Raw genomic sequence first — 12162 nt, 5'->3', positions numbered from 1 at the left:
TGTTTCATATTGTTTTCATGATGCTTGTCTCATTTGCTGGCTTATCCTCTACAGCTTCGGAGGAAATCAAATTGTGTAAAAGAGGTTGAAAAACTTCAAGAAAAGCGTGAGAAGAGACGACTTCAGCAACAGGAACTCAGAGAAAAGAGGGCCCAAGTATGAGTTTGAGGAATGTCAACTTTCCTTTGTTGTGTGGTTCAAATTATTTAACACTTTATTTTCCAGGAAGTAGATGTCAATTTACCCAACTATGAAATTATGTGCATGATCAGAGACTTCAGAGCCAGTCTGGACTACAGGCCCCTAACCTCCAATGATCTAGTAAGTCATATTAACATACAGTCCCTGACAAAAGTCTTGTCGCTTATCCATTTTGTAGAAACAAAAGCTTATAACTTGACTTTAAATTAATCGATTGGTTTTAGAAATGTCTCATATGAAAGCTAAAACCCTCCCAAATTATGCTCAATATATTAAAAAAAATTTGCTTCACTGAAAAAAGATTGATAATTTAATGAACACAGAAAGGTCAGATTTTGGCAAGACAAAAGTCTTGTCGCCTTGTCATATGATGCACCCAATCCTAGATTACAGTCTCACCTGTGATCAGTTACTGATCAATCAGTTAGTGGGTGTGTATAAAAAGAACCCCAGCACACCAGACCTTCACATCAACTGCAACTTGACCTCTGACAACATGCTTAAGATCCACCCTGAGACCAAAGCATTAATTATCAAGAGGCTGAAGACCAGATCCACTTGCTGAGGTGGTGACACCTTCAATGTGTCTCAGCGTCAAGTACAAAGAATAAGAAAAAGATCTGAAATGACTGGAGATGTTTTTGACAAGCCCAGGTCCGGCAGACCCCGCAAGACAACTGCTCGGGAGGACCGTTTGTTGATTCGAAAATCCACTGCCAGCCCCTTTTCCACTGCAGCAGACTCCACCAGGCCTGGTCACCTCAAGTCCCTGTGTCAACCTGAACAGTTTGTAGAATTCTGTGTCAAAATGGCCTCCATGGTCGAATCAGTGCACAGAAACCAGCACTAAACAAAAGGCAATTAAAAAAAACTGTGTGGCATTTGCCAAGGCCCACAGCCTGCTAAAAGGATGGACACTGGAAAAGTGGCAGAAGGTGGATTTCTCAGATGAATCCTCGGTTGAATTACATCACAGCTGCCACAAATATTGCAGGAGACCTACTGGAGCCCGCATGGATCCAAGATTCACCCAGAAAACAGTTAAGTTTGGTGGCGGAAAAATCATGGCCTGGGGTTACATCCATTATGGGAGTGTGCGAGACATTTGCAGGGTGGAAGGCAATATCAATAGCCTAAAATATCAAGAAGTATTAGCTCCTCTTACATTCCCAACCATAAAAGGGGTCAAATTTTGCAGCAGGATGGTGCTCCATCGCATAATTCTATCTCAACATCAAAGTTTCTCAAGGCGAAGAAGATCAAGGTGCTCCAGGACTGGCCAGCCCAGTCACCAGACATGAACATCATTGAGCATGTCTGGGGTAGAATGAAAGAGGAAGCATGGAAGGCAAAACCAAAGAATCTTGATGAACTCTGGGAGGCATGTAAGACGCTTTCTTTGCTATTCCTGATGACTTCATCAACAAATTGTATGAATCATTGTGGAACCGCATGGATGTAGTCCTTGAAGCTCATGGAAGTCATACAAGATATTAAATATGGATCTCACAGCACCACTACTTCATTCACTGACGTTATGCAACATATTTTTGTATTTGAAGTAAATTATTTGTTCAATTTTCTGTAGGCGACAAAACTTTTGTCTTGCCAAAATCTGACCTTTCTGTGTTCATTAAATGATCAATCTTTTTTCAGTGAAGCAAATTTATTTTAGTTTATTGAGCATAATTTGGGAGGGTTTTAGCTTTCATATGAGACATTTCTAAAACCAATCGATTAATTTAAAGTCAAGTTATAAGCTTTTGTTTCTACAAAATGGATAAGCGACAAGACTTTTGTCAGGGACTGTACAGTATTTAAATGTTCATGTTTATTTACTATTGTAGTATTATATTCTATTATTAACTATTGAAGTTTACAACAAAAATTGTATCCTGCAGATAGAGGAGCACAGAATATGTGTGTGTGTGCGCGCTCGACCATTGAATAAAAAAGGTAGGTTCTCTATTATTGGCTTTTTTGATTTATATAGTGAATGTATCAGTTTTCTGTAAACTGTCCCTTTTAGAGCTATCAATGAAGGACTTAGATGTCATCACTATCCCAAGTAAAGATGTTGTTATGGTTCATGAACCGAAGCAAAAAGTTGACCTGACACGCTACTTGGAGAATCAAACATTTCGCTTTGACTACGCTTTTGATGAGAACTCCACAAATGAAATGGTTTACAGGTATGGGTTTTATTGTCCCTTTGAGCATTTAAAAAAATCATGACTTCAGACAACATCAACTGTGTTGCCAGATTTACAGCCCAGCCTTTGGTTGAGACCATTTTTGAAAGAGGAATGGCAACTTGCTTTGCTTACGGACAAACTGGAAGTGGAAAAACACATGTAAGTAATGTTTCTGATTCCGATATGTTGTGAAATGACATTACTTAGGAATGACTATGTTTCAGACCATGGGAGGAGACTTTTCAGGGAAGAACCAGGACTGCTCTAAAGGAATCTACGCTCTGTCAGGTAAGTTATTTAATCATTTAATTTTGTTTTAGCTTATGTATGCATGTGTGTATATTTTTATATATACCGGTACACATATATATGTATGCATTATATTATGTACGTATATTTTTTTCAGCCAGAGATGTCTTTCTCATGTTGAAAAAGCCAAACTACAAAAAGTTAGATCTCCAGGTCTTTGCCACTTTTTTTTGAAATCTACAGTGGCAAGGTTGGTATGCATACTTCATACATACCCATATTTATATGTTGTTTTAATAAACAGCTGCTGCTTTTGTCTTTAAGGTGTTTGACTTGCTGAATCATAAGGCCAAGCTGCGGGTATTGGAAGATAGGAAGCAGCAAGTCCAGGTGGTGGGCCTACAGGAGAGAGAGGTCAAATGCACAGAAGATGTCCTTAAACTAATCGAAGTCGGAAACAGCTGCAGGTATCCTTTGGCTCAGCTGTAGTATATGATTCCTTTATTGGCTGTGGGAAATAATTCATCATATGATTTTCCCAAGGACTTCTGGGAAGACATCAGCAAACGCCCATTCCTCCAGGAGCCATGCCGTTTTCCAGATCATTTTGCGCAGACGAGGAAAGATGCACGGAAAGTTTTCTCTTATCGATCTGGCTGGAAACGAGAGGGGAGCTGACACATCCAGTGCAGACCGCCAGACTCGTCTCGAAGGAGCTGAGATCAACAAGAGTCTGTTGGCTCTGAAGGTATGCTGCCCAATCCTTTACCATATTATCTGATATGTTTGTTATCCTTTTGATTTATCTTTTTCAGGAATGTATTCGGGCTCTAGGACGAAACAAACCCCACACTCCATTTAGAGCAAGCAAATTGACTCAAGTACTGAGAGATTCCTTCATTGGAGAAAACTCTAGAACTTGCATGGTATGGCAAAAACCAGTGGTCACCATTTAACTTCTGTTATGTCCTTGATGAGACACTTAGTTAAACCATTGAAGAAGAACCACAGGAAACGTTTTGGAAGTTTAATTTTCCTCTTCAGATGGTGTAACAGACAACAACGTTGCTCTTAGAATCTGAGCCAAATGTAATACCAAAACAAAGTGCATTCATCTTATTTAAAACTTTATATATTCACTTAATAATACAAAAATATAAATGTTTAGGGACTTATAAACACATTAAGTAACTCACAGTATTGCCTGCTTTGAGCTCCAAGGTGGATTACGGTTGATGAGACCAGCCTGACAGATCCCACATACAGAATGTCTATTTTCTGGTTTCCATCTATGGAAACCAGAAAATGCACACCGGAAGTGAACCCATTCCGCTATTTTTTTTATACATTTTTAAACATGAAAGTAATTAACTTATTTATTAAAGGAACACTATTAAAGGTACAATTGTCTTAAGGGCAACACAGCTTCATACCTTAAGTTTGGTCAAGGGGCTTGAATGTTTTTATTTTTTCAGATTGCTACAATCTCCCCTGGAATGGCATCTTGTGAAAACACTTTAAACACTTTGAGATATGCCAACAGGTGTGTGGGGTTTAATTACACCTTATTGTCCTTGTGTTGTGTCTTGTGTCTCATTTAAAATCACTGTGTTTGCAGGGTCAAAGAGTTTGGCATAAACCCTTCAGATATCCCTTTCACACAGAGCGGGGGAGGAGGGCGATCTGAGTTGTCACCTACTTATGAGTATGACCTATACTGATTAACTATATATATATAAAACAGTTATACTAGTAAACCTTTTAAAAACACAACATAGACCTGAAGAACATGTGACCTCTGCACTGTTTATGTTCAGGGTCCAGGATCTAACAGTGGATCCTCTGGCAGCGATGGACTGTCATCAGGCTGGACACATTAACCAGCTGGAGGTGCTTGAGGCCCAGTGGGGAGTTGGCAGCTCCCCACAGAGAGATGATCTGAAGTTGCTCTGTGAACAGAATGTAAGTATAACTGTTCATAGACATGCATTTGTCAGGTAGCAGCTGTGATGTTGTTAGTTTCACACCCCTCCTTTAATTGTCACCTTATCGTGGTGGAGGGGTTTGAGTGTGATCTATGTTGTGCTTCATGCCCCTGTAGGGTAAACAGGTCCGGGGGACGGGTCAGACGGAGAACGGTTCAGAAGCCCCACATGATGAGTTACACACAGAGGCCAGTTACGTCGCCCGGATTGCATCACCGGGGCCTCACCCTGGAGCCAGGCCTGGGGTGGGTGCTCGTCAGCGAGCGCCTGGTGGCCGGGCCTTCCCCCACGGAGCGACGTGGGGCCGTCCTCACGTGGGCCCACCACGGAGGAGCCATATGGGCCGGTGCAGAGAGATCTGGGCGGCAGTCGACGGCGGGGCCTCGACGACCGGATCTCCGGACATGGAGACTAGCTCTGGGGACATGGAATGTCACCTCGCTGGGGGGAAGGAGCCTGAGCTTGGCGGGAGGTTGAGCGTTACCGACTAGATATAGTCTCTCCTTGAGAGGGGCTGACTCTCCATTTCTCTGGCATGGCCGCGGGGAGCGGCGGCGGGCCTGCTCATTGCCCCACAGCTCAGCCACTGTGTGTTGGAGTTCACCCCGGTGAACGAGAGGGTCGCGTCCCTGCGCCTTCGGGTCGGGGACAGGTCTCTCACTGTGGTGTCGGCCTACGGGCTGAACAGCAGTGCTGAGTACCCGGCCTTCTTAGTCCTTATACTAGACAGTACTCCGTTGTTCTACTACTTCAACGCCCACATGGGCAACGACATGACACTTGGAGAGGGGTATTACGGCCTCCCTGATCTGAAAGCGGTGTTTTGTTAAAACCTTGGACACTTGAAGAGACTGAGCTGTCAACTGACAACCTGGTTGTGAAAAGACCTGGCACAACGTGTAAGGGTCTGTTGGGAACGTCTGGCGGAGCCCTCTGTCAGAGGGACTTTCAACTCGCACCTGACTTCTCCCGGATTCCGGGGGACTGATATGGAGTCCGAGTGCTTCATTCTCTGCCTCTATTGTTGATGCGGCTGCTCGGAGCTGTGGGCAGGTCTGTGGTGCCTGTCGCGGCGGCAATCCCCGAGCCCGGTGGTGGACACTGGAAGTAAGGGATGCCGTCAAGCTGAAGAAGGGTCCTATCGGGCCTTGCTGGCTCGGGGGACTCCTGAAGCAGCTGACGGGTACCGGCGGGCCAGCGTGCTGCAGCCCGTGCGGTTGCGGAGGCAAAAACTCAGAGCTGGGAGGGGTTCGGAGAGGCCATGGAGAGGACTATGGAGGCCTCAAAGAGATTCTGGCACCGTCCGGGCTCAGGAGGGGGAAGCAGTTCTTCGCCAACACTGTTTACAGTGCAGGGGGAGAGCTGTTGACCTCGACTGGGGACGTTGTCCGGCGGTGGAGAATACTTTGAGGATCTCCTCAATCCCACCGTCAGTCTTCCGAGGAGGAGGCCGAGGCTGGGGACTCGGAGGCGGAGTCCATCACCCTGACTGAAGTCACTGAGGTGGTTGAAGCTCCTTGGTGCAAGGCTCCGGGGTTGGATGAGATGTCCTGAGTACCTGTCTCTGATGTTGTGGGGCTGTCTTGGTTGACAGAAGTGTAAGTATGGCAAACGTATAAGGGGGGACCGGAGGGTGTGTTCCAACTATAGGGGGATCACACTCCTCAGCCTTCCCGGTAAGGTCTATGCCAGGGTACTGGAGAGGAGAATCCGGCCGATAGTCGAACCTCAGATCCAGGAGGAGCAATGTGGTTTTCGTCCTGGCCGTGGAACACTGGACCAGCTCTACACTCTCCATAGGGTGCTCGAGGGTTCATGGGAGTTTGCCCAACCAGTCCACATGTGCTTTGTGGACTTGGAGAAGGCATTCGACCGTGTCCCTCGTGGTGTCCTGTGGGGGGTGCTCCGGGAGTATGGGGTCCGGGGCCCTTTGCTAAGGGCTGTCCGGTCCCTGTATGACCGGAGCAGGAGCTGTGTTCGCATTGCCGGCAGTAAGTCAGACCTGTTCCCGGTGCATGTTGGACTCCGCCAGGGCTCCCCTTTGTCACCGGTTCTGTTCATTGTGTTTATGGACAGAATTTCTAGGCGCAGTCAGGGGCCAGAGGGGGTCCGGTTTGGGGACCACAGGATCTCATCTCTGCTGTTTGCGGATGATGTTGTCCTGTTGGCTTCATCGAACCAGGACCTGCAATGTGCACTGGGGCGGTTTGCAGCCGAGTGTGAAGCGGCTGGGATGAAGATCAGCTCTTCTAAGTCTGAGGCCATGGTTCTCGACCGGAAAAAGGTGGCTTGCCCTCTCCGGGTGGGTGGAGAGTCCCTGCCTCAAGTGGAGGAGTTCAAGTATCTCGGGTCTTGTTCACGAGTGAGGGAAGGACGGAACGTGAGATTGACAGGCGGATCGGTGCAGCTTCGGCAGTGATGCGGTCGCTGTATCGGACCGTTGTGGTGAAGAGGGAGCTGAGCCGAAAGGCGAAGCTCTCAATTTACCGGTCAGTCTTCGTTCCTACTCTCACCTATGGTCATGAGCTCTGGGTAGTGACCGAAAGGACGAGATCACGGATACAAGCGCTTGAAATGGGTTTCCTTCGCAGGGTGGCTGGGCGCTCCCTTAGAGATAGGGTGAGGAGCTCAGTCACACGGGAGGAGCTCGGAGTAGAGCCGCTGCTCCTCCACGTCGAGAGGAGCCAGTTGAGGTGGCTCGGGCATCTGTTCCGGATGCCTCCTGGGCGCCTCCCTCGGGAGGTGTTCCGGGTATGTCCCACCGGGAGGAGGCCCCGGGGAAGACCCAGGACACGCTGGAGGGACTATGTCGCTCGGCTGGCCTGGGAACGCCTCGGGGTCCCCCCGGAGGAGCTGGAGGACGTGTCTGGGGTGAAGGAAGTCTGGGAGTCCCTGCTTAGGCTGCTGCCCCCGTGACCCGGCCCCGGATAAGCGGACGAAAATGGATGGATGGATTGTTTCACACAATCATGTTAACATTGCAAATTCAGATATTTAAAGTCCACTCACTTTTACAAAACTTATTTTCACAAAACATGAAATGCCAATGCTATGAGCACTTTAAAAAATCTAAACAAGTATCTTTAAGAGACCTAATAAAATGTAGTATTTTTCACTTGTATAATTACTAGTGAGAAGGATTTGTGTGGGACCATATAATGTACATTGAACTCTGTTTTGTGATGTTTTAGGAAGAGGAAGTTTCCCCACAGCTCTTCACTTTCCACGAGGCTGTGTCTCAGCTTGTGGAGATGGAAGAGCAGGTTCTTGAGGACCACAGAGCTGTGTTTCAGGTAAACAATTCAAGTGACATCCATTTTATCTGTGTAAATCTGAGCTGCATGGATTTATAAATCTTAAATCTATTCACAGAAGTCGATTCGTTGGTTAGAAGATGAAAAAGTACTTTTAGAAATGACAAAGGAGGTAGACTATGATGTTGAATCATATGCAACTCAACTTGAGCAAATTCTGGATCAGAAGATAGACATTCTCACTGAGCTGAGAGGTAAAATACAGTAATCAAGACTCTTGTTTTTTACATTGATACTTGCAGAGCATAATCTGTAATTCTGTTTTGTTTTAGACAAAGTAAAGTCTTTTCGCTGTGCACTACAGGAGGAGGAGCAGGCTAGCAAACAGATCACCCCAAAGAGGCCTCGTGCACTATAGACAAAACACAAACACTGTATGAAATGTTATGGTATGGAATATCTTTATAGAGTAAGTTGTCCTCAGAGAGGGCATGACAGCGTTGTTGTCATCAAAGAGCTGAGATTTCTCAGATGTTATGATCAAATCCTAATGCCGCTGTTTGTAATTTTGCTGTACAGTTTCTTTCTTTTTAACAGTCTTAAATTTAGCAACAACAAAAAAAAATTGGTTACAACTTTTATGTTCAAGTGCTTAAGTTAATAATCCCTGCACAATTTTCCAAGTACAAATTTGCATTATTGAGAGAGCTGTTGTAATTTTTTGTCAAATTTTGAATCGGTTTAATTTAATCTTGCCTATAACCTTTGTACATGGGCATGATTTGGGCATGTGGTCTTTTTGTGTAAAATGAACCAAAACAAGTTGTTTGTGTCTGTGTAAAGTTAGAAAAATTTGACAATTATAAACTAAACTTTGGAAAAAAGCATTGTACGGTTGACCTATGAGGGGCACTGCAGTCAAGCCTGAGAGTTTAATGGAAACTTGAATCATTGATGATTAAAGTGAAATGAAGTGAACTAATTTGTCATAATAAAAAGTAATGCATTGTTATTGTGTCCCATTTTTGTGTTTTTCCATTGAAGTCTTTAACATGCACCTCTCAGTAAAACTGTTGCCAATACATTACTAGTATATTACCATCAAATAGTTTATTTCACACAGCAAAGGCAAAGAGAGCTTCATCTGTTCAAAAAACCTCAGTGCTTTATCTGAGGTTGAGGTCAATAAAACAAATGTTTTTAGTAATTAGTCAGCTAATACTAATATTTTATTACAGTGTAGTACAGTATAGGCTAGCATATACTTGGCCCCTTCATATCTTAAGTTGGTCATGCTGATCTTGTTGATAATGTAATAAATAAATATTGGTAAAATAAATAAATGAATAATTAGGCTACTCATTAAAATTATAAAAATTGAATGGCCTAAATGAAGTGAACATCTTTAAGAGTTGCAGTTAAGCTTGCAAATCCATAATGCTTACTGCTCAGAGTATAGTTTATTTACTGATACTGACATCAGTAGAAGCACACATAAATACACAATATATGCACATACTATAGGCCATGAGATTAAATGCTGGAATACAAAGAACAACTGGTCAACAGGAGCTGTAGTGCTGTTTGATTTCACTTACCACACATTATCATTAGGTCTGATACAACTTTAAAGGTGCACTATTTACCACTTGCTTGTTTTCATGGAGATGTGATAGATTTGTCTGGAATGTTCCGCAGTGTGCCTAAGGAACATAAAAACAAGCAAGAGACGCCACCAGGCCAAGTCTGCACTTGATCGCTTCAGTCCTGTGGTTTTGCATTGCTGTAATATGAACTGCTGGTAAAATAATAATAAAAACATAAATAGTTGGTCCATAGATTTAATTACTGCCAGTAATGAATAAAATGCTACATAATTCAAATATAATTTACCTGATATTGTCATAGTATCATCATGGTCTTAGGTAAATAAATAGCCATGTTAGTCATACGTATATACAAATAAATGGTACATTTTTACATTATGTACAACAAATGTCCACTTCTCATGAACAACATCAAATTGACAAACATTCATCTTAATCAGAGGAGCTCAGTGTCTTTGCATTCAGAACCTTACTTTAAGAGCACAACAAAAACAATAGAAATGTCTACTGACATATGCTCATTCAAGTCTTTTGGACATGACTGCAGCAACATGCTCAATCTTGGCTTGACTTGACCGTTTTTTCTTTAAAATTGCATGAATTATAAATTTATTTATTAAAATATTCTCATTTTTGAGCCCCTCTTGCAAGGTTAAACACAGATTAACTTCTACAAGTGTACTTTTTTGGCACATTTACCTCATTTTCATGCCCTCACATAATGTACATTTCTGAATTTCTGCAAAAAAAATAACCCTGAAATATAATAATTGCCATGCACTACAAATATGTTAAGTGTAGCAACATGAAATGGTAATAACTACAGTATCGCTTTACTGTAAACTAGTGCAAAAAATATCAATGAGGTTACAAAGTTGAGCCTACAGTAATAAAATATGCATTTGGTTTTTGGATTGTCCAGTAAGGGTGGAAACTGATTTCCATCTTATATCTTGGGAAATTATTGTAAAACAATTAAACAGAAGTTCCACAAACCCTTATCACACGGTTGTTACACCTTGTACACAGACTTGAGGTTGAAAATGTGAGATGGCCTCTTCATCTGGCAATACAGAAAAGAAAAACATCACACACTGGCTACCTTTTCTGCAAAGTACCCATTCACTTATACTTCAAAAGTGAGCACTGCAGCAACTGGCCTCTCAATCATTTGGTCAAAAATTAAAAACGCTTCTGTATCTGTAAAGGAAGTCTATGCAAAGGCCCCACCGCTGTCATTTCCAAGTTGGCTTTGAGAATATATCTGTGTCCTTTTTGTCTCAAGAGCAAAAAGTCAGGGGCTGTCTCCCAGCAGCACCACCTGGAGAACAAAAACCCACCACTGGACGGATCAGAGGTATTGCAAGCATGAATGTAAAGGGATCACTGCAGTGGACTGTACAGAGTCTGAGTTGTTTCCTGTCCATCTGAATATAAAGGCCATTAGGACCTAGAGGCAAACATCATGTTGATATCCCAGTGTTCACTGAAACAGGCACAAGCACCTGTATCATGACTCAAGCACAGACATTTGAACTGACTGCTTTAAATATATAGTATATAGGCAATCTTTGGAAATGGGATGCAGTAATGAATAATGAATTGATTTAAGTGTAATTCTACTTCTTGCTATAGGAATGCCTATTGTTTGCCCATGTAACAGATTCAATTGGCCATACTATGTCAATCAAACAACCTACAATGTGTAAACAAGAACTTTTGCATCACTATTTGTGTGTTCAGACTCCACAAAAGAAGTCATGTGACCAAATTGAAATACTTCACTATTCATAAATGCAAACAGTATACTAACTTTGTAATAAATTTGTTGTAATTTGATAGAAAAGTGCCTTATCAGTCAAACTGCATTAATTTAAAAATGTCTGAGTTCGATCTGTTTTTTAAAGGTTTTTGAGGGCTTTCTCAAAAACAACAATCTGGAGGCAGAAAATGTAAGTATTGGCTTCTGAAAGATTTGGCCCTAAACACACTGTGAGTGTTCATAAAAGTAGCTCTGCTGATGTCCTGAGTTCATGATAGTATCTGTGTGCAGAAACTGGAGTTCCCATTGTATGAGACTGGTTTAAGGCTTACAATAAATGGGAAATGAATCCTTTAGATGTGTGTTCTTAAAAAGAGTCATGCTACAGAAATGTCTTTTCTTGTTCTCACATATCCACTCACTCTCGATGATTTATTAATCTTCCCTTTAATCTTCTGAGAACATAATTCAGCTTTCTTTCTTGTTCAGGGATCATGGTGGAACACTATCGCAGCTTAACCCTTATTTGGGACCCAGCAGACCCCCGCTGCCCTCCTTGGTGCTGCCACTGCGTCCCCAACATCCCGCTGCGATGCTCATGCTCCTTTGAGTGGCGGTGCTGACCCCTCGCTCTCGCTCCACCTCACATTGGCTCTGAGTCCTCTCAGTGCGGCCCAGCTGGCTGGGTGAGCCTGGCCCTGTTCCGCCAGGCTGTGAAGAAATGGTGCGAAATATGTGGTTTCGTTTACGCAGAAAGTCCCCACCAGCTGCATTCAAGCCAAAGCTGCCTTTGCGGAGGACCATGCGTGTACTAGCTGACTTGGCAGGTCGAGACCTCTGATTGTACTCTAGCTGAGACAGGTGAGAGGCGTAGCCATCAGAAATAAACTGCAAAAGAAGATATTAAGT

The 12162-nt window shown here is 43.2% G+C and overlaps 2 protein-coding genes across 2 annotated transcripts in view; one reads left to right on the top strand and one right to left on the bottom strand.

Annotated features, from left to right (window-relative positions):
• The first annotated feature begins 60 nt into the window (after positions 1-60).
• On the top strand, positions 61-8807 carry LOC129408915 (kinesin-like protein KIF2A). Its single transcript, XM_055153569.1, is given in 17 exon segments — positions 61-156; positions 226-321; positions 2103-2157; positions 2231-2393; positions 2465-2555; positions 2621-2684; positions 2803-2870; positions 2872-2895; positions 2970-3112; positions 3189-3393; positions 3461-3571; positions 4121-4188; positions 4264-4350; positions 4463-4607; positions 7822-7923; positions 8003-8138; positions 8217-8807. Coding segments are annotated over 16 exon segments (1611 nt in total). The 5' UTR covers positions 61-156; positions 226-258; the 3' UTR covers positions 8303-8807.
• Positions 8808-9717: 910 nt separating this feature from the next.
• The window catches only part of LOC110157360 (membrane-associated phosphatidylinositol transfer protein 2-like), a 30580-nt gene continuing 28135 nt past the window's right edge, over positions 9718-12162 (bottom strand). Inside the window, exon 28 of the mRNA XM_055153333.1 lies at positions 9718-12141. Within this exon, the coding sequence (XP_055009308.1) occupies positions 11776-12141 (366 nt within the window). The 3' untranslated portion in view covers positions 9718-11775. The remainder of the gene's footprint in view (positions 12142-12162) is intronic.

The sequence above is a fragment of the Boleophthalmus pectinirostris genome, unplaced genomic scaffold (assembly GCF_026225935.1).
Source record: "Boleophthalmus pectinirostris isolate CB_2022bp ecotype Guang Dong unplaced genomic scaffold, ASM2622593v1 HiC_scaffold_18, whole genome shotgun sequence".
In the NCBI taxonomy this organism is placed as follows: Eukaryota; Metazoa; Chordata; class Actinopteri; order Gobiiformes; family Gobiidae; genus Boleophthalmus; species Boleophthalmus pectinirostris.
The sequence above is the reverse complement of the archived record's forward strand: the minus strand, read 5'-3'. Positions and strand labels throughout refer to the sequence as shown.